Raw genomic sequence first — 23,134 nt, 5'->3', positions numbered from 1 at the left:
ATATGAACACTCACATGACTGATGGTAAGTATTGTCCCCCAGTGCTACACCAAGGTCATTATTTCAGATATCACCCTGACAAGTAACTTTATTAAAAGAAACAAGATTAAAAAGATATGCAGAATTCCAGACAGAATTAGCCCATAATTCAAGTGAGCAGCTTTAAGCACAGATCAATGCAAAGCAAGGATTGCTAGCACGCCTATTGGCAATGAAGCCTTCCCCGGGCTAGCATTTTTTGCAGGGAATTTTCAGATGAAGATTGATGGAGACATGAGGACAGTTCTCAGTTTAACCTGTCAGCCAGTGACTTTGGACTAAATTGAATTATGAATTGTTGATCCCACAAGAACACTACTTGGACATTTTCTTGCAGTGTACATCACTTAAGATGCTATCTATCAAAATGAAACAGTGAAGAACTTTTTGTCTGCCATGGGTGATTTTGCCCAATTAATTCCTTAATGGAGTTTGAGGGAAATAATCGGAAGAATGCCACACGGTGTGAACAGACAAATAAGATGTCCTACTGTACATATTTTCTAACTTAGCCTGTATTTGAGGCAAGCATTAAATAACAAAACCGAACAATAGTGAACACAGTGCTTAGTACTAACATAAAATTAAAAAAACAAGATGTTGTTAATTTTGCTGATTTCTTTGCTGTGACAAGTGTAACAGGTTGATAAATTTCTACGAAAAGGAAACAATTCACAAGGACCGTTCTTGCACGACCTGGAGGTATGCAAGCAACCATTTTAAACACCAAAGCCAGGTGAGCCCATGGCACAGGAGTGATAACTCAAGCCTTCGTGTTCAAATGCCTCGGCAGCCTGTCCAGTGGGTTTTGAGCTGTGGTCTCTGCAGTGGCCCACTGGACCCCAGGGGACGGAGAGAGCACGGTCACAGCGGCCACAGAACACAGCACGCTGCCTGCTGACGTTTTCCAAGGGATTCACACCTCTGCTGGAACTGTTTTTAGGGATGTACTGACTGAAAGATGTTGAAAGCCACTGCATGAAAGTACAGGCTATGCGTACTGGAATGGGTTTGAATTTGCATATAGAAAAGAATAAATCCGGATAAATGACGTTCGGTGTCATGACAGCTAACTACAAATTTTAATTTAGCTGATGTGATACCAAACATGACATCCTGGACTAGATTGACCATTAAGTTGTGATTGATGTCACTCAAACTATCCTGATGCTTTGGCATCGGGCTTAAATACATTAATATGTTGTCAGTTAGACCAGCCTTAAGTAAAACCTCAAAATTCTACCAATATTTTCCAAATCCATTTAGATGAAGGAACATCGATGCAACAGCCATCCAGCTTTTCCAAGGAGATAACAGGGCCTTTCATAAAAGAAGCCAGGAACCAGTTCTACATGCCAAGTCAGTAAATAAAATTAGATTTAGAGTCAGAAGAGTAATAATTCAATTTTTAATCAGGGAAAATGGCAGAAATAATTAAAATCTAATAATCGTTATGGAAACACAGTTGAAACATTTGTTGATTTTAAATTAAAATTGTCTTGCGTCAGACTAACAAAGAGTTGCATTTAGAATATTTTCAACACTCTCTTACTTAAAAAAGCACTTAAATTTACTGCATTTTTAATTAAAAGAATAACCTACAGGACTTGGAAGAAAAACCTGGCATAGCTTTATGGGTTACTCTGCCACAAAGAAAAGCACTGTAGTGTTAGCTCCACTGAGAACATCTAAAAGAAGTTCATCACACCATCCAAGCGAAGTTCAAAATACTACAAATATAAAATTTTACTAGTATGCAATTTAGATAATGCAGTATTTTCTCCTTTCTCCTCACTCTTAAATTTTTATTTTATTGCATTCTCTTAATCTTTTCACCTATTAGCAAGGGATCGTAAATATCAACAGGAGGGCTGGTCAGGGCACGGGAGCTAAAACCCTCCCCATGGCTGTACGCAAGTGCACCGCTCGGATTTTAACCCGGGCGCACAGGCTGAGCCGCACGGCTTAATGCTGTATTTCACCATCGCTGCTGCGGAGGCGGTAACTGCCGATAGAGGACTGGCACGGGCAGCTGCGGGGTGCCCAGTTTAATTTGCAATTACAGAGGACAACACCCTTAGCTACCTTTTTTCCTGCGCTTTTAGGACCAAGCGCTCCACACACAGCTGCTGCCCAGGCTGGATGCTATGCTGTGGCCCTGTGGCTACTCCGGTGCACACCCCAAACTCTTCTCAGCTAGTGGGAGCTTTAGAAGCATGAAGAAACCGAAACTCTGGTCCCCATACAACCTTTTTGGCAACAAAACCAAAAAAAGTCAGTTCTACTGTGATTCTGTAGAGACACTGATGTGGTGATATCAATGTACAGGTGACCTCTGCTGCTGCAGCTGAATCCCCTTTGCATGGGAAAATCAACTCCCCTGGTGTTCTGGGTACCACCAAAACCAACTGTGCTGAATGAGGCAAGGGAAACCTCACCGTAAGCAGGGAAACTCTCATCTGGTGAGCCTACGGACCTCCAGGCATTTTCTGAAGGATGCAGCACTGGCTCAGCCCTCTGAGCAATCTCATGACTTCAGGAGTTGGCTGCCCAACTCCAGCAGCACAGTCCAACATGCATATGCAACCCTGACGACAGCCCATGAAAAATGGCTATCTGCACTGGGTCTGTGAGAAGCTGGGAGCATAAATGGTCATTTAGTCAAAAAACCTCACTCAATTTCTATACGAAATCATAATGACCTGGCCCAGACACGTGACTTGTATGCCTCATGGTCTTAGGGATCAAGCTCTTCACATACATTTATGTTTAATCCTTTGAACACTATTACAATGTCATAATGAAAATAAAATAATAGCTTTCATGTGTAGCTATTGAGATAATCACATTCAGCCTGAAACAATCAGAAAGCCTGAGTCCTCAGATCCACGATTCACAGCGAAACAGCTAATGCTTTCAGGTAGCATTTCAGATCACATTCTGTACTGCTGAATAAATTCAACGTTATACAATGCTGTCCCATCAGGTAGACCTATTTTCTGTTATTAGCCTGATGAAATAACATGCAGCACTTACACCGAGCATGTTCATGTTTCTGTTGTTTTATTTACACTCAGGACAATCGCTTATTTTCATGTATTCAACATCAGAACAGTCAGATCAGCCATGTGGGGGATGTTTTTCAAAGAAGGGCACGTGCCTTTAGAGCTGAGGGACCTTTTTTCCTAAATTTTTAAGTTCTAGAGGATTCTGTTTGATTGCAAACCACAAATTTCAGCATGCAGCATCCAGGCTTTCTGACAGGTTTATTAGTTTATTCAGTTGTGAAGCTTAAGCGAAGGCTGTATCTTATAGTGAAGGTACTAGGTTAGGGTTCCACTCTCAAACATAATTCTACAGATTCACAGGCAAGTATCTTAAATCTTCCTGTATCTCAAATCTCCTTTTACAGACGAAGAAATGACTTTCCTATATCACTGAAATAAAGTCAGAATAAATCCATTTATATATGTGACATGCTTAAGCAGGTGACGTGGTGGTGACAAATATCTAGTTAGACAGAAAGGACTGTGCTCAACACCGCATAATTTCATTAGATCATCAAAAAACACAGTGTTACTTTGCTTCACACAAAAGGCCTCTCTAAAAGGAAGTGAAGGGAATCATACCTCCTTAAGAGATGACCAGAATTAGTCTGATATCCAGACTTGTAGGACTCACTCAATTACTCTGAGATAACACTGCAATAAGCTGTAGGTCAGACATGGTGGAATATGAATCCCTGGCCTCCAGCATTCATCTATTAGGTTTAAAAAGAGAGGTCAGAAGAAAATTATTGCTCTATCATTTTTACTAGTAGAGACTCTAAATGTGAAATTTGGTCCAGCTTTAAGAATAAAAAAATTATTTTAATTTGCCAACATTCCAAATCTCTGCTTCTCACAAGCTCCAGCTGGGACCCTCACTGAGCTCCAGGAGCACCCGCAGCATCACGAAGGCAGCGGCGGGGTGGGTCCAGCCTTGGGCACCCACCAGCGCGACCCAGCCAACCCTCCTGGCCTTTGAAAGCCCTTCGAGTGGGGAGCTGAGAAGGCAGGGAAGTGGAGAGGCTGGACAGGACTCCGCACAAACGTATTCATTTCTGAGACCTCTGGAGAATTTTGCTAAAAAACACATGGCAACAAGTCTTGGTACCTTCTGGTGTGAAGAGGGTAGCGAAAAAGCAGGCGCCGCCAGGAAGGCATGAAGTTGCTGTCTCTCCCTTCTGTACCAAGTTCTGAGTAACATTAAGACGTGACTAACACCTTTCTGCAGATCGCAGCGAAGCAAGACATTTTATTGCCATTTAGGGAATGAATCAGTAGCTCTGGGAGGAATAAAACCTTCTAAACACTTTTATGTTCCCATGTTCAAATACACATTTTTAAAGAGAATTTGATAAAAATATAACTTTAAATACCTGCTGAAAATGCTTTAATCCTTAATTCCTTCTCATCAGTATTATATGCTGACAAAACCTGTCCTCTGTTGGATCTGCTTTACTTCTCTCTCTGAACAATCTAGGACCAAAGCATGTTATAGAAACGTCAGTGGAAGCAACAGGTGGGCAGAGGTTTCAAAAATCTGATGGCACTCCCTTAAGTGACTCATTTTGGGGTTCAGTGAGCAAAAAGTGCATAAAACTTTAAAGGGATTCCTGTACAGAAATAGCTCTCCACAGCTGTCTGGTCTCAGCAAGTTTAAAGTGAGATGTACACTCTGAAGAGCAGGTTCAAGATCGCTCTTAAAAAGCTGGCTATCTGCATCTTGCCTGTAATCTTGGCTAAATTACAGGCAAACGAAGGATGTCCAGCTGTGCTTCTCAAACCCACTGTGTGGAGGAAGGTCCCAGCCAGATGGGGGCTGTATCCAGCCATCTCGGGCGACACAGGCTGGGGAACCATTTCAAAAACAGGATGATCAACCTGCAGGCTTGTGGCAAGCATGGCAAAGTTTGAGCAGGCTCTGGTGGCCCTGGAGCTCAGACTAGGACCCCATCCCAGTGCAAGGATGCATGTATTTACAGGGGCTAGCAGGCAGGTCTACGTCCCAGAAATTACGTCAGCTGAATCCAAAACTGAATCCAAAGGCAATTCCTCAGACTTCTTGTTCCTCTTGTAGACAACAGCTCTAGGCTAAAATAACTTCAGGTATAATGCACTGGAAATGTGCAAACTATATTCAATAAATTTCAGAAAAACTTTGTAAATGTTCCCTAACCCACAAAATCACAGTGTGAGGAGCCATCTTCCTTTACAAAGGCAGCGAGGCACCAAGTGACTGTGCCTGCACTGTGGGCAAGTCATCGGTGGCAGGAGCGATCTCCAACCACCAGACAACACTCCCTGCTAGGTGCACCCCCCGTTCATCTCTTCAGAAAATCAATACTTAAAACAACTTAAAAGTACAGCTTTTGATGGGGGAAAGGAAATCAGCAAAGCCCTGAATGCAGATCAAGAACCTGAAGGTTTACTTGCGTAAACTCAGTACATTTAAGTTACTGTTACGGGCTTGTCTCATGGGCACAAGGCGCTATCTCCCCCAAAAACATTACAGCTGAAAAGCAAGCCCCCCTAACCCTTGAGCTAACAACAGCCTCCACTGGCACCTCCAGAAGGAAAGCCAGTCTCTGAGGAACAAGATGCCATCCCTAGATAGCAACTCCATAGCTCTTGGCTACTCTGCATCAACCACGTACTATATGATCTTCAGCCTTTTATCACCATGCCATCTCTATAGCTCTGCAAATTCTAGTGTACAGGATTAATACATTTATCTTCAATTTTGCCTGCCTGACCACTCACTGTCTAGGAGCTGTGGTTTTACCGGACTCCTTCGATTAACCTTCAAAGACTTCAACCTTTTTTTCCCCTGCACATTTGTACTCCCAACATTTGTTAGAGTGCTTCACTGTTTACTTTCACAAGACACATTTCTCTGATGTTCTACGTTGCTGAATTATGCAAAAATAGCATACTCCACTGACATACTTCCTATACGTTTTACAAGTTGTTATATCTGTGTTTCAGACACACACACCGCATGTTCTCCTGAAACATTTTTGTTCTGAGACACCATCCACCCCGCTCAGCTCCTGGGAGGTGGTCATGGACCCTGCTGTATTTATACTGCAGTTGCATCTGACGCTCCAGTGTGGACTGAAACCAGACCTCCCAGCTGCTTTACAGTCACACAAGGATATGTGATCTTTGGTCCAGGAGCTCAGACAAAGCTGTAGCTGTTTTCCGTACCATCATACACTCGGGCTTATCAATTATTCCATTGCCATTTATTTGGCGCTGATGGGGGAAGCTACACCATGCCTCATGCAAGGAGGCAGTCCCAGCTCCCCTGCCACGTGGCACCTAATACTTTGGGGGAACCAGCCCACACCATCTGATATCGGAGACCAGGTTATTGGCAGGAGTAAAGCAGCTCAGCCTCCTGCTTTCCATGAGGACAAACCAACATGCACCTGATGAGACTCCGGCTACTGCAGCATTGGCCAATATGTCCCTCAGTGACACCAAGACCTATTTCTAGCTCTCTCACCTCCAGCCCACTCCCATCCCAAATCCTTGACCTTCCTCACAGTCTGTTTGCCGCCAGTTTCTCCCCGACCCCTTACCAAAAACCTCTCCCTGGAATAGGAGATCTCAGTGAGGACAGCTGTAAGGTCCTCAGGAACACAAAGTCTCTTCATTAGCTGTGAAGCCCCATGAGCCTGAACAAGGCTGCAGGTAGACCTTCCCCACAAAGCCTCTCTTTCCAAATAATCCTGCTCACTTTTCCCAGGGACGCAGCCCCAGCATCCCCAGCCCTGCAGACTTTTTACTCTCAAAGTCATGCTCTCAGAAAAGCCTTGATTTTTTTTTTTTTTTTTTGCATTCACCCAGAAGCATGAATCAAAAGCTGACTGTGGTAGGTACAACAGTTTTCTCATGCTCCCGGACAGCCGCGTTATGCTTATTCCCCACATTACTTAATGTTTTTTCGAAATCCAGACTCCAGCTGTTTGAGTACCTATGCGGATATGCAACTTTGCCCTCCTCTGGTCTCAAACCCCTGGCCAGAGGACAGCCCACGCTGCCAGCAAGGAAGGGCAAGGGGTTTCACGTAGCTCTGGATATTCACACAGGTTAACCCAGTCCAAGTGGCTCAAAACAACTGAATGCGTCTACTTCTCCTCAAAAACATCCTGTTTCTTTTGATTTCCCTTTTAAAAATAAACCCTATAAATTCCAAACTTGAAGGTATGCTTAGGTAACCGTTTCAAGCATAAAGACCTGTTTTAAACAGTAAACAGAAACTGAAATGTCATGCATTCATTCATATGCCTCCAAGAATGACAGCTTGAAGGAACACATCAAACAGTATAACTTCCCAAATTTAAAAAAAAAAACAGGCTGGTAAATTACAGTAATTTTTCATTCCATAACAAAGTACACACACAAAAAAGTGCTTCCCAGAAAAAGATTACCAAGAAATCAACCAGATGTTACTAAAGCATTAATTTGCTTAAAAAAAAAATAAAAGCAGCACGAAAATTACTCCCACTGGCTCTTTTGTCATAAGTTTCATCCTGCAACTTCTAACTGAATTGATTTCTGTATTCTGCCTCAAGTCTTATACCAAGGCTACATGCATTTCTGGTGCCTGCTGCCTATGCCCGCATCTCTTTGGGCAGCACCTCACTAACTCCACTCTGAGATGCCATAAAAGTCAACAAAAATGCAATTTTCCTCCCACTTATGGGGGGGGGGGGGGGGGGGGGGGGGGAAGAGGGGAAGCATTTTCATTGTTGCCATTGTGCAGAGCTGAAAAAAAAAAAAAAAAGGCTCCTTTGTTACCGTTTAAAAAAGCACATTAGTCATTTTCAACCAAAACAACCTTTGCCATGTATTACACATCACTTACAGTGAAATTCATCAGATGTTTGGCAAAGGTTTTCAGTAACCACTTTAATTCACTGCATAAACCTGCAGCGATCACTTAATAACATACACACACACGCAAACCCCCCCGGAAACCTGGGAGCAGTCAACGTTTCAGGTCCTGCGGCGCTCGGTCGGCAGGTTTCCTTCAGCAGCCCAGGGGCTGTGGCCACGCCACGCCACGCCACGCCACGCCGTGCCGTGCCGCCGCATCCCTCCGGCTGCAGAGGGGCCCCACGCGTGGGCCCCCCCTCACCCGGCGAGGTGGGGAGCAACGCACAAAGGGAGGCCAGCAGCCCCCCTGCAGCCGAGGAGCAGCGGACAACCTCTGGTTTGGGTCTTCCAGGTTTTTCTAGCGTTCATGCACGGGCACGGGCAAGGACGTGTCTGATGCCTTTGGAGACAAGACTTCAGCGTCGAGACGCAGCTTTCCCATGACCGGGATAACCTAAAAATCGTCTTCTCAGACACTTGCCGCAGGCACGGAGCTAGCGAGCAGCAGTCACACAGCTGCATTTTTTTAAACTCGGACTGATCATTCGTGTTCACTAATTTCAGGCTGGGAAGTTTATATCACACGGTTAATGTCCCTCAACATGCAGGGTTTGGGGGCTTTGGTAATATTTAGCGTAATCCCATGCAGGCTGTTAAAATAATTTTAGCTTCTTCCAGTTAGGCTCATTGGTTAATGTGCAAGAAATGTGCCTATCAAGCAGTGCTGCTCAAGTGAATTTTGTTTTGTAGTAACCATTAAGTACTCCTTCTCCTGCACCCCCCGGACCTTGATCAGAATCACTCCTGTCCTGTCCAGGATCTGGTCCCCTTCCCTGCCTGGGCACAGGGAGGCGGCTGCACCCAGCAGCTTCCCACCTCCCTTCCCAGCGGTGGCCTTGCGCAACAGGGAGTCTTTGTCTCCATTTCAATGTCTAAGGGCCTGGAGCACACTCTGAATATACCTTCCCCGCCCAGGTTAATGCAAATGAATAACAAAGCAATTTTCAGCTGGGAAGCAGACAGCAGAAGGCTGATTTGCTTTCCCTCCGACTTGAGGATCACAGGGGCTCGGCTGCAGGACTATAGAGCACCGGTTGCTCAGCTGGGAATGTCACAACATCAGGTTTTCAGAGTTTGCTACAGCAGTTTCTCATACAAGCAGTGAAAGCCCCCTCTCATCAAAAGCCCAACTGCTGCTAGGGTATTTTCAGCAGCCACTCAGCAATGTAGTGTATGGAAGGAGAGACCAGTATGAGCGGCTCCATGCATCCTCCAAAAATGATGGAGGCAGGTAATAATGCAAAATCTACACACTTTCCTTTTTCTCTCCTACCTCTGCTATTTTACAGGCTTCCAAGCACCGCTTTCCGCCTTCCAACAAAGTGCTACAGTCGAGGTCAGGCAATTCTCCTGATGCATCCATCTGCAGCTATGACTCACTGGTGCCCTACTCTGCCTACTTCAGAGAGCTTTATCTTTGGAGGGATCACCCTCAGTGCCCAGGAAAACTGCCACAGTAGCTCCAACACTATGGGAAAGAGACATTTCCCTATGCACACAGGAGGCTTTGGCTCCATGGAGCAAGAGGCCAGTGCAGCAGAACCACCCCACCTCTACCAGGTAGCTGCCATGGTCCTAAGCCCCTGCCTATCCTGTCAGCAGCTGCGCAGCCCCCAGGAGCCATCCCCATAAGCTGAAATGCATCTGGGCAACAATACTAGTGCTGTAAGTATTGATACAGAGGAGAAAAACAAAACAAAACAAAACAGACTGTTTCATAAAAACAATGCCATTCAAGTGCTGTTTCTGCGCTTATTATTCAATATAAAATCCCCTCAACAGGTAAGGCGTTTTCTTGCACTAGTCATATGAAACCAAGCCCGCCAGTTCCAAATTGTTTGGAAGGGAAAACAGAAATGCAGAGCAACTTTCACGAGAAAAAATGTTTCTGCCTCTTCAGAAACAAACACAATAGTTCCCACCAGCATGGCCACCCACCCGCACCACCTCTACCCCCTTATGTCTGCAGAAGAGCACACCTACCGTGACTTTCACACATCCCTATGTCCACAAGGAATCCATATGCCTGACCTTTTGACAGACCCAAACCGTTCCTGAAGCGTCCCCACTTGCCAACACTCATGCCATTACAGCGGTGTGTACGTATGCAAGGTCATTTGTGGTCAGGCCGGAGTCAGCTTACGGAGGTACTGCTCATTAGCTGTAACTCAGGTGCACCTATGGCAATACAACGTAATGCAATTTATCCTATACCACTCTTGGTGAAGTTGCACCACAGCACATTTGCTGTGCTCCTCCTAACAGCGTGTACACAGTTCCTGCAGCCCAGCTAATGCTTGGCAATTTGTTAAACTCCGTTAAAATCACTGTGAGTTTCAGCTCTTAATTACCCCGTAACCTAGACCAACTCTAGACGATGCTAGAAAATACAAGAGTTAAACCACTGCTGGTTTCCCATGAGCTAACCTCCAACCTGCCACCCCAGGCCTCGCCGCTGGGAAGCCGACCGCCCGCAGCGAGGGAGAGCAGGAACTGCTGTGGGCGCCGGCAGCAGCAAGACCACGGAGCCTCCTGCACGGGCTGCTTCAGAGCCAAGGCAAGGGCTGGGCACAGAGACCCTTCAGGGGACCCCTCAGCCTGCACGCACCCAGATGCAGGCACTGCCTCAAGGGCACCCTGCTGCACTGCCGGCCACTGCTGGGATCGTTTATTTGCTTTGCTTTACGAGGGCCTCTTAAGCTGCCTGAGAAGGTGGCATCCCAACTCTTACTGAAAGCGTAATTGGAAGTCTCAACAAGCAATTACATTAAAAGCACTCCGCAGTGAATCAACCAACTACCCGTTTGCCCACGAGCCGCGCGTGCCAGCCGCAGCGCCGGCCGGTGGGGCTGTCCTTCCAGGGCGGGCGGATGGGGCTGAGCGCGGAGGGAGGCTTCACACATGGGAACCGCTTCCCCCTGGGAGGAAGAGGGGCTTGGTGGTTATCACAAACACGCCCCCTTCCTCGAGTCCTTTGACACCATCCCAGTGAGAAAACAAACAAGCAACAGAGAACAAGCCTTCTGAACCAGGGAAAAAAAAAGATGTGTTTGTTTACATGTCAATTCAAATTTGAGATGTCCCAACCAAGAGAAAAAATACATTCTGGTTCTAGAAACCCCAAAGTCTTATGTGACCTATGCCTTGTGAGGCACAACAAAAAGATAAATATCTAGATAACTTCCCTTTTTTTCCCCTGCTTCTGCACTGTTTGCAGCACAGCCGGGCTAATCCCACTTCCACTGCTCTGTATTCTGACCTCTTTAAACAACCCCATGATAGAACATTAAAACACTCTGATCTATAAATAATGTATTCCCCACATGCAGCAATCGACTACTGGGCCATAAAACTCACTGGAACACAGTCACCAGTTTAACAAAATAATAGTGAGAAAAACATATTGGTAGGGAGTCATGCTCTTTCTTGCCGAATTCTTTTGAAGATTTGACTTACTTTTGCATTGGATTTTTCTTATTTAAGAAATTGTTTAGGAGCTGGTATTTTATTCTAGTGACCTCTTTTTCCCCCCCACCAAAGACCCTTTAATTTTTTTGCATTATTAATCCTCACAGCATGGCAAAAGACCAGCACCAGCTAACTAATCAGTGCCAAAGTGAAGGGGGAGCGATAAAGGGCTCGCTGCTGCCATGCGCCAGAGCCTCACACACATGGTGAGGCCACACTTTGACCCAAGCCAATCTGTTGCCCCTGACGCAGAGCTCCCATTTCTGCCCCCCCATCCTTCTGCCCCAGCTTCTAGAGGATGACCAGGCATTCACAAGACCCCATGCTGGGCCACTCCAGGTCACTGATCCTGCAGGAAACTATCCATGTTTTCTTCAGGATTCATTTTCAAACAGCTATTACCTACAACTCAAACCATAATGTGTAATTTCATTTAAAGATAAATGAGTCTGCTCCAAAGACTGATGTCTAATAGGTTTGATCCCACTGCTGCAGTGGTGCAAAATCAATGCCTCTCCTTGCCACTGATGCCAGTAGCAATCCTACCACCGATTTCCCAGAGCAAAAGCATAAAACTCAAGCAAACGCTTAAATGATGCAAATTTGTGGTTTGGCAGATTTTTTTCCAACAGGCATTCTGGGAAAATAAAGTGTTTCTGTCTCAAAACAAGTTGGAACCCTCTTAAAAAACAGACATGCACCCTTTAAAGAGCAAGTTCTCCTAGGAAGTGTGGCATGCCTGGTTACGCTTTGGCACTTGATTCCTTAGCTCTATTGGCTGTGATTAACACAGCAATTTTCCACACATTTTTCATAATGCACAGATCACTTTTAAGTCTGAAAGGATTGAGGAAAAACAAGTAACCCACCAACATCCACAAAACCTGCTTCCTTTGCTCCAGTGCACTAATCACATGTGAAAATTTAAATCACTCCTGCAATATGAAAATGCTGTCAAAGGAATTAATAGCCACCTTGGCAATGGGTTTCTAGTATATTAAATGAAACAATTAAAGCACTAACATTTCCAACAGCTACAGCGTGACTTAATTCCCCCAAAAGGGTACGCATTATACTCTGCCTTTGCACGGGAGGATTACTCATGTCTGATGGGTTGCAGTACTGCTCTGAATCAGGTCTGAACCCTGCCCGTCGGAAAGCAAGCCCATGCCCCTCAGGAAGCAGAAGCCATATCCAACATTTCTACATCAGCCCTGAAGACAGGGGGTCGGGGTGGCGAACCGGCCCCCCGACGGCAGCCAGCTCCTGGGGGAAGAGCAGGGCCGGGAGACAACACTGCCCGCTTGGTTATTAGCCTTAATGCTTAGTCACAGTAATTGCAGGGCCAGGGCTCTGTACTCACATTTCCTGTCACCAACCCAAGAATTAGGCAATTTAGATTTAAAGATAGTAACCAGTATATAAAATAAATTGGTAAGTGGTTGCAGCAGTAACTAGGAGAAAAATTAGCAACCCGATACAGAAAAGCCTTCCCCAGCTCCTGCTTCTACAGTGTTATCAGATCCAGCGCAAGACCCCACCAAACCCAGCCTTCCCACCCTTATTGAAAAGTGCAGCAGCATTGCCCTTCACAACGTTTCAGCTTTCCCCACCTTGCAGAAACACCTAACAGAGCTCAATTCAAGTTGAAACCTTTCACGGGGCTCATTTTCAACAATTAAAGAGCATGGCAACCTGTAATTACTGAAAATAAAGCCAGACAGCTGGAAAAGGGAAGCATCTTTAATAAGTAACACGATACTACATTTTCTCTCCTAGGGAATTTAGCTATTAAGTCCCCAGCTCCCATTCAGTCAGTTTGAGCTCTCACTGTCTGCAATGAGGCCGATGTGCCTCTGCTGCCTATGAGCCGCACAAACCCTGGAAAAGCAAACAACACTTGATGACCTGATTAAATGCGACTCAGAGAAACCAACACCTCCATTCACGCTGGGGAGAGAGAGAAGTTGGAAGAGGAAAGCCTTACCGGGCTTCCTCGACACACAGCGTCTTAGACAACACAACGACGCTACACCCTGCAAACACGTTTTCCCAGCTTTAGCTGAGCTTCAGCTGCTCGTGTTCCCCCAGCCCAGCACACACAACACAAGCAAAAGTTAATGTCATTCGTGAAGTAGCTTACCGCTCATCATCAACAGCACAAACATCTTTGTCTGTTGTATTTCCCAAGCCCCAGCTGCCTGTAACAGAAAGGAGGAAGCGCCAGTGTTTCATTCCCCTCCTGCTTCAGAGTGGGTGTAACTCGTTAAGTTTCATGCTAAGATGAGATGGGTCAAATGGGTGTGTTTGAAGGTTTGGGTTTTTGCCATCCCTCCCTCCCTCCCTCTCTCTCTCCCTTCCTCTCCTGATTAATTCCTCCCATCACAGGCTTCAGACGAGCTGCCACTCAGCCCCGCTGGCTCCTGAAATCTGAATTCCTAAGGATACCCCTCCGGGGTGACTTTAACTCACCAGCCTGGCGCACTGAGAGAGAAGCCAAGAACTAAAATACCCAGCCGACCCACAGAGGCGACTTGTACATCAGCTACTCGCGAACCAGCCGCGTGGTCCCCTTCCTCACACTGCTAAACTGCATCATCCTTGGCACTTCATTGCATTTTCAGGCAGCAACTCACCAGCAAGACATAAAAGAAAAACCTTGTGACCTATCTGCTTCTTTTGCCACTGCCCTTGACTCCCTTACATCCCAGAGGATTTCTCCCTGGGTATGTATCTGGATGGTGTTTCTATAGAAGACACGCATTCGAAACATCCAGACAATTGCCTCCTGCTGAGCTGTCCACAGGTGCAAAAGTGTTTGCAGGATCAGGAACTACTGGGATTTAAAAATTACTCATGGATCTGGTTTTACTTAATGCACTACTTCCATGTAACTGTCTCTGGATTAGGATTTGAACAGCATCGTCTTCAAGGCCAGGGTTGATTAATGGTTGCTATAAATAAGAAATACCAATACAAAATCTAAGCCATCTGTGTTCATCGCCCAACTTCCCCAAGCTTGACTCTGCACCGTTTAAATGGGAGAAGAAAAACACGTATCAAACTATTCTCAGAAAGAAGTAGCTAACACAGTAAATATTTTTCACAAACAGAAATTAAATTAATTAACAAATTAACACTTACAACTCTGTGTGATACTTCAAAAATACAGAGTATTAAGCAATAACCATGTCCCTGCAGTTCTGCCCTCTGTAATCCAGCAATGACCATGAAGTGGGAAAAGGAGAAAACTATTAGGAAAAGAAAAAAATAAAATGGGAAAAGGCATGTGCAGGATTCCAGTTCTCCCACAGGATCATACACACTGTTGTGCGACTGCAATGATTAAATAGCTGCAGTGAGGCTGTAGGGCTCCACACACACAGGTTCTATGGATGCTGGAGGAGAAAATGGAGGAGATGGCTCTATTTTGGGCCAGCCAGAGATGAGATAGTTGGAGAAGTGATTTGATGCTGCACAATCATTCTTACACACCCCATTATCAGAAACAGGCGCTCAAGCCTAGCTTCCTGGTACAGCAATTAGTTTTAGCCCGCTTCAAACAGCAGGTTTGGTTTAACTTTACATCTGAGTACTTGCAGCATCAGATGTTTCCGATATATCTGCCCACGCTTAGAAAGCACCAGATCCCCCCATGACCACAGGCACTCCTGATAAGCACCGGAGTCTTCCACCTCAACAGCAGAAAAAGGCTGAAGGAGGGATGGGATCAGATGTACCGTTTGGACTAGAAAGCACTGAAGTGATCAATCCTTAGCCTTACAGTTAATTTAAACACTGAATGAGCAAAGCCACCAACTCCTATTTGTGGGTCAGGCAGGAGAAACAAACGGGAGAAAGCCCAGGGGAGCGGACCGCCGCCTCCAGAAGTTTTTGGCGCAGGTAACTAGCAAACCCGGAGCAGAGCAGGCAAGCAGGTTTGGCGAGCCACGAGTGACTCAGCCGGCGGCGGCCGTACACTCCGGCAGGGCCAGCACTCGCCACCTTCAGCCCATTCGAACAGCCCGACAGGCAAAGCTGCGTTCAGAGCTCCGACACCACCCACCCGTAATCACTCCCATCAAAACGGCTTCGCCATTACACGGAAAGAAACCAATGTGTACGTATACACAGGCATGCATGCGCAGAAGCTCCCATAGATACAAAGCAATTATGCTCCAGTCCTAAAGGAGGAACACACATGCTTACGAGGACAGATCGCAAGTGATTGTCTGAAGCGTTTTTCAGATTAAGAGGACTAAAGGAGGCACACCCTTTTGCCGCCAGTGCCGAGAGGATTTGCATTCTGTCACTGCAGTTTGGGGCATCTTTTCCTGATGGTTCGCTGCTAACTACAGCAAATCTTTGGCATGGCCAGGGCTCCCAGGAAAAGACGAACCACATGTGCCCCCCCTCCCTGTAAGAGCTGCTTTCAGAAACCTTCAGACAACCTAGTCATAAATCGGCAAGTCCCAGGTCGGTCTGGCCACCGGTGGATTTCAAATCAGTGCAAACGGATAAAAGATAAGCAGTGTCTTCTCCTTCCTGTTGTGACCCATAGCACCAGATTAAGAAACAGCAAGCAATAAATAGCAAGACTGATGTACGGAGAGAGATGCACAGAAGAATTATGAGTGCCATCATGTAGCTAAGATCTGAGTTTGTTGTAGATAAAGAACTTGATTTTTGGTTGATCTGACTGTGGCTGCAATCCTCAGGAGGGGCTGAAGGGAGAGGCAAGTGAAGCCTTCTCCCCAGCCGTGTACCAGCCAACCCGCCCTTCCCTCCTCCAAAGCTTTGCTGAGGAAGGAGACGACGGGCCTTCGGGGGAGCCTGGCTGGGGCACGCGAACCCCCACGGTCTGGGCTGCAGAGGTGAGGCGGCCCCGGCACCTGGGGAAGGTGTGGAGGCCCGGATGACAACCGCCTCGCCGAGGGCCCTCCCGGGCAGCGCCGCGGCTTGTCAGCTCACGCCTGCCCGCTGCGGGAGAACAGGCATTTCCAGGCCCCGGCCCCGGCACCCCGGCTCGGCTGACGCATTTGGATGCACGCCTTTTGATGTGGGCTTCCTCTGAAGGCGCACGAGCCAACTTATATAAATCTTAACGCTCTCCTGCACTAAGCGATTAGCGAAGACCTACCAAAACCTGTTTTAAAACAACCTGGCATATTCTGCCCCAAACAGACTGGAGACAACCAGGCCAGCCACTGAGGCAGGTGACTGGAGGGGCCATCGCCTCCAGGAGCTTGAAGAAGTGGCCATCGGCTAACGCCTGCAGCTGGATGAGGGCGCATTTACCAGCCCCTTCTCAGCTGAGTGAAGATGATACCGCTGGGAAAAGCCCCTTTTTCTTCCAGCGTCAGCGAAACAAACCCCTTCAGGGAGTCCACAGGCCCTCCCAAATATACAGCTGAGATGTGGAGATGCCACCACAGAGCCCAGAGCAGAAAGGTTCCCCCAGCATAGCAATGACCACTGCAGAACAGTACCTTCTCAGTGGTGAAAGGAGGGGAGAGGGACTCCTGTCAGGCACAAGCCAAGTCTATATCCTGCATAAAGATGTATTTATCAACCCTAATTAACATCCCAGGCTTCTCACACCCTGGCACACCTGCTAATTAGCACACATGAGTTAGTATCCTTGTAACAATGGATTATCACTTTGGGCAGAAAAATGGGAGTCACTTCAGTACAGTGACTCACGCTGAACACAGCAGCAAGGTAAGATATGAAGAGCATCGGCCGTGCTTGCACAGGGCTGCGCAGACCGTATCTCTTTAACTACGGCTTACTTTACAAAGCCAAGGTGCTTCAAAAATTAATGATTGTATCTGTCTTATTTTCCACTTGTGCAAACAGATGGCCTTGGAGAAGCGTCCTGTCTCCATCCTCCAGACAACTGGAGCCACTCAGCCCTTTCTTCAAGTACTTACAGACATGGTGGAGTTTCTAATGGTCCCAGCCACCATGATTACTGCCTGCTTTGGTCAAGCATGTTTCAGGACATGACCCAGGGCCCACCAGGCACTTGTTATCTGCCATGAACAACCCCAGGGGAACACCAAGGTGCTGATGACCAACGCCAGTTTCAGTGCTACTCCAAACATCCCGTAACCACAGACCAATCTGGCGGCACAGGCAGGCACCTTGGCACACATTACTGCGACATTATACCCCTTTTTCACATAACACTGTACACTGCGGCCCTACAAACATGACTTGGGCTCCAAAGTTCAAGCCAGCTCTTGCAAATCACCGTGGATGATGTGGCCAAGCCACGCACTGGCTTTCACCCTGGAAAGCCCCCTCCCCTGGGAGAAGCACCCATGCTTGTGCCTCTGCAGCCTCCTGCATCTGGCAGGAGGGGCTGTGACCGAGAATCTTAAGCAAAGGGGTGTCTCTGTGTAGGTGGGACACAGTCTAGCTCGAGCCATCTTATATACAATGATAACTTGAGGAAGAAAGTCCGCTTAGCCTACATATATTTTTTTTTTAATAGCCCCAGCTTTCAAACTGGATCTCTATGATGTAGAAGCTCACAAGAGGGCACTGGTAGAAACGCATCACACCGCCATCAGAATCACTTCTACCCCCTCGAACTGATGTTTAACACTGCCTGCCTTCACTTTGTCCAATAAAAACCTGCAAACCAACCCCTGACGATTAAAGAACGCTAACTCCATGAAAAATTATACTAGATTGAATGAATCCATACTCCCTGTTATCAGAATGATTTTCTCAGCCTCATGTTTCTGTTTAGGATTAGGAGGGGAGCTGTGAAAGGCAAGTATTGTGCAGCCACAAATAGTTCCCTTTCAGCCTCTACAAAAGTAAGGTAATAAACAACAGGAGGTTTTTTCCCCTTTGGAGCGGTCAGCAGATATGTCAACTCATGGGAAAACTGATCCCCGTTGTTACACTGCAAGAGTACTTGAAAAAGGTTTCTAACGTGCTACAGGGAGTGGATGCTGGCGATGAGCCAGCACCCTTGCCTGTGAAACCAAGACAAATGACAAGAGGCATGAACCACCTCTGGAGCAAGTGCAAGTTAAAATTTAAGGTTTGCATTTCATCGTGCTGCTTGCTGCTGGCAGTACTCACACTGACTTTGCAGCGTGTATGTGAGCACTTCATTCACAGACACTCAGCACTCCGAACTTCACAGGCAAAGGTAGGGTTCCTTCTCTCTTTACTGGGACCGTCCAGGTGCGTGCAGGTATAATACACTTATGTGTATACGGGATTAATACCTATTCAAGAGGCCTGCTTCTAGTTGTCTAGCCTCAAGAAAATACCCGCAATGGTGAAGCTCTTCTGGACACACACACAAGCACATGTGTGCACACATACCTAAAGTTGCCACGAGCTTCTCCACCTCCCCAGCATCGGGATGGTTTTATGGGGTGCCCAACACCACAGGGCTGCACGTGGTGGCTCCAACCCAGCTCCCCAGAGAGGGGAAGCGGGTACCGCTGCGACACCCCGCGTTGCACAAGCCTCGCAGCAGCGCCCGTGAGCCCATTCAGTCCTTACTGCAACTGCCACGTGGCACGATGATAAGCCAGCGTTTAACAAAACAGGGACTGTTTCCTTTTTTGATGAGAAGGCTCAAGGAGGAACTTTTTATTCAAGACCTCTAATCCAAACACCTCCTCTCGTTTCTTTGAAAGAAACTAGGCGGTAGCTGCTGTCATTTTCATGCTGTGTTCTGACATGCTTCTACTGCATCCCTGCCAATAGTTTTAATTTCGCTAGAAAAATCAGCTCAGAATGAGAGTGACAAGCTGTACGCTGGTGATGATGCTGTCGAATGATGGATAACGTAGGTTTACATTAGTTGTCAAAATTTTTCACCACTAAAAATAGGTATCACAAGCTTTTGGATTCACCACATGGAAGTATTAAACATACAGGAATTCACACCTTCAAAAGAGCCCAAAGCCACTCAAAGCCAGGTAAAACCAGCAACGTGTGACGTACAATAAAGGTCTCTGAGCATTATTTATTTTGAGAAGAAAAAACAACACACTGCTGTGTGAAATCTCATAGCAACGCTGGCCAAAGCAAAGACAAGATGTTGCACACAACATGAAATACAACAGCACAATGTGGGATGCAAACACATGCAAAGGAAGAAAGAAAGGAAAAAAAGCTTAGAGGAGAAGAAATAAACTCCTGCATCCTGTTATCCTAGCTCTTGGTCCAGATCCCACTGAAAGGGAGGGCAGAGATCTTCCCGCAGCAGCTCCTCCTTTCCCTCCTGCCATCCCTCGCCTGCCTCAGCCCAACAAGAAAAGGCCCCGAGCCACAAGGCTGGGGAAGGATGGGAAAGCCCAGGAAAGGCAAGTAGGTTGCTGGAGGGCTGACATTTCCATTCAAGGGATGACTTCTCCCCAGGCAGCGACCCACCAATGGATATCAGCCGAGCAGCAGGTCTCCAAAGGGAACGTTGCTTTTATGGGTAAGATGGCACAGGCGGGGAGAGGGGTGAAGAGAGACCATTTATAAACCAAATCCATCTTGCTTATTCCATCTGAGTCACTGAGATGACTAGCACAGGCAGTTGTCCCTACATTAGACCAATATTTACAGCAGAAAGAAAATGAAGCATCATAAGGAATTACTAATTAGATGTTATTGTAACACTGTGTAGAACTGAAGCAGCACTCCAATGTGCTTTATAAATAATTAGCAAATTAACTTTCACAATACCCCTGTGAGGCAAGTGCTATCCCCATCTTCTGCATGGCCAAGCAGAAAGCAAGTGGTTTGCTCATGGCCACAGTCCTTCAGCAGAGACAGGATAACAACTGATGCCCTGGTCCTCTGTCACTAACACCTGATCCAGGCATGGCCTGATCACCCAAGGTGAAAACATGATTCAAAACACACTTGTGTTAAGTTAGCCAGAGCACCTGACCTACCATCTGTGTTCCTATGCCAACAATGAGAGGACAGAAGATACCTGTCCCAGCATAAAGCCCAACAGTACCAAAAAAAGCACGGTGGCACAGATAGCTTTAAACCTACCAAAGTCTGTGCCGCTGCCTTAAGGAGAGACCTCACCCTACAGCCATGCGCTCCCCTCCCAGAACACGTCCCAGTGCTTGTGACAGGCTGGTCCCTTGCTGGTTCAGGGGACAGCTTCAAGTGAAAACTGGCCCTGCTGGAAAAAAAAAAAAGGCAGAATTTGGGCAGACGGGTCCCCTGCCCTGGCCAAGCACATGGCTGCCTGAGCACAGGGAAGGGACATCAAAGAGGAAGCAGGAACTAGGAGCCTGCTCGTTATATCTCTCATACCATCAGCCCATGAGCCACGCTGCTACTCTCTCCGAGACCTCTTCTTGGGCCACCAAGCGGGGGCTCCTCGGTTACCATCCCACCCCCGCGTATCTCCATGAACTGCACGCGCAGCCACGAACTCGGGGGCTGAATTCACTCCTGACCGAGCAGCTGGACCCACATTACTTGGCACGGCCACGACTCCTTTCACTCTAAGGATAAATTCCAGCTTACACCAGTGCAAGACCAAGACATAGCCTCTTCCCTTGCTCTCAGGAGGAGTGCAACAGATGACATGCCAAAGCCCAAAGCTTGTTCAATGGCTCCCTCACCCCCCTCTTTTCCCAGAGGAGGTATCTGCTCATAGCTCATGGAGAAACCTCTTCACAGCCACAGAGCTGGGGGAGGCCAGGCAGCAGAGGCTGCACCGGCCACAGACGGACCCCTATCATCCCCATCCATCCCTCCCACTCTGCCCACAGAGACTGCAGCCCACGGCTCTGCCATCCTTCCCCCAGAGCCAGAGGGGCACTGCCAGCAGGGACAGAGCTGCCCACTCCCTCCAGTGTTCGCCTGCCTCTTGGCACCAGAGCAACTGGAATGGGCAAGTCAGGGAGGGGAGCAATCCGGCCAACAGCACGGGCAAGGGAGTGAACAGTCATGGAGGTGGTTGCATGCACTCTGCTTCTCCAAAATCTCCACAAACGCATGCAGCAAAATCGAGGATGCGTTTTCACAGCTGCCTGCACAGACCAAAGTGGACTTTGGCAATGAGACTGGCCCAGAAAGCTCCTGCCGCAAGCCCTCACACCACCTTCCCACCGCCAGACATGCAGAACAGATCCTGGCTGAAGGCAGTTTCCCACTGTCTGGTCCTCCCCACGAGTACTCCAAGACCCTCGCAGAAAGAAGCAGCACAGAAACATATACTGCTGCTATTACTTTCTGCTGGATGCATGTCAAGAAAGTAGGCAGACCTGCATCTATTTCAGACGTTCTGCATAAAAGATGCTGATTGACTGTGCGTGTTCTTGTTTTTAAAAAACAAGCTCCAATTTATTTCTTCTCTTTTTTCCCCAATCTTTACAGCCAGATGGTAAACAAATTCCATTCAATGACACCTCAATGAAAAGAAGACCCAACCTGGTTTCAACCTCCCCAGACCAGAGCACAACACGGAAATCACACCGTTCAGTTAACGCCTCTCTCCTGCGAGACCCCAACCTGACACCACTCACTCGCAGACTGACCCAAACCCTCTGACAAGAACAGAGATCTTGATTTCAGGTTCTGCACAGAGGGCTACCACCACTGACTTCCACAGGATGGTCCGAGGTTATAACACTACAGCTGGTAGACAGGGCTGGCATAACTGGACTTGCCATCCCCTCAGAGGTCTCAGATTTAAGGAGATACAGCTCTCTGGTTTATACCTCTGCGTTTTCCCTTTTTCTCCCTTTCCATTAACTTGTTCTAGCCACTTTACAGGTCTTTCTCCCTTTTAAAAACCCACATCAAGTTATTCCACTGAAATCCAAACAACTTTATCAGAAGGTACATGCTATTTTTCTACTTTTCCTATTTATACTCCCCTTGTTCACTTCCAGAACGCAACGTCTCATATAACTACATTACCATCTACTTGTCTGCCAGCGCTGTGCCCCTCATAATGAACAAATCTTTAATATCAAGACATAGTTTGTAACCACCTACAGTCTCTGTCAGGCATCCATATAAGTGCTGTCCATGTCAAGTCTGGGTACATCATCTTACAGTGGTCATGAGGTGAATCACTAGTAGTTTTATGTGGTTATACAGCGATCTTCACCATGAAGACGCTCAGGGTGAAAAGTGAAGTGGCATAATGTCTTCCAGAGAGGTTGTGCAGGCTCCGTCCTTGAAGGTTTTCAAGACCTGCCTGGAAAAAAGCCCTGAGCAGCCAGGTCTGGTCCCAGAGCCAGACCTGCTTTGGGTAGGGGGTTGGAGCACAGACCCCCACATCCCTTTGCACCTGAGAGACTCATTGACCCCAGGCTCAGAGGCACCCTCCCAAACGATCATGAGCCAAATGCCCAGGACCATGCCTGGCAGAGAGCGCAAAACTCCACACCAAGAGGAGATGAGACTTTCATGAGTGTTGGGTCCAACCAGCTACGCAGCCTTGAAGCTTCCTCACAGCTGTGGAAGGGTTTGATCCAGTCAAACCGTGCCTGTGACTGTGACAGCTGGATCCTCCTCCTTCAACACTGGCTGCCAAACATGCTTACCAACCTACCTCTAGGGCCAGCCACAGCACCCCTAACCCACTTCAGTCCAACTGAAGCAAACAGGTCTCTGCTGCTGGACAACAGTAAGTG

At 47.2% G+C, this 23,134-nt stretch overlaps 1 protein-coding gene across 10 annotated transcripts in view; it reads right to left on the bottom strand.

The window, feature by feature from the left end:
* Positions 1–23,134, bottom strand: part of TIAM1 (TIAM Rac1 associated GEF 1) — a 188,683-nt gene that overhangs the window by 103,857 nt on the left and 61,692 nt on the right. For 3 of the 10 annotated variants that reach the window (XM_042788621.1, XM_033011290.2, XM_033011291.2), the window contains exon 1: positions 13,639–13,756. The exons of 6 other annotated variants lie outside the window; for them this stretch is intronic. Coding sequence is in view for 2 of the 4 variants with exons in the window: in XM_033011290.2 (XP_032867181.1) it covers positions 13,639–13,663 (25 nt within the window). In the remaining 2 variants the exon portion in view is untranslated. Of the gene's footprint in view, positions 1–4,459; positions 4,560–13,638; positions 13,757–23,134 lie in introns of those variants that run through there. One more of the 10 variants, XM_042788622.1, reaches the window with a different exon arrangement.

This window comes from Tyto alba, unplaced genomic scaffold (assembly GCF_018691265.1).
Source record: "Tyto alba isolate M040663 unplaced genomic scaffold, T.alba_DEE_v4.0 Super-Scaffold_14, whole genome shotgun sequence".
Taxonomy (NCBI): domain Eukaryota; kingdom Metazoa; phylum Chordata; class Aves; order Strigiformes; family Tytonidae; genus Tyto; species Tyto alba.
The sequence above is the reverse complement of the archived record's forward strand: the minus strand, read 5'-3'. Positions and strand labels throughout refer to the sequence as shown.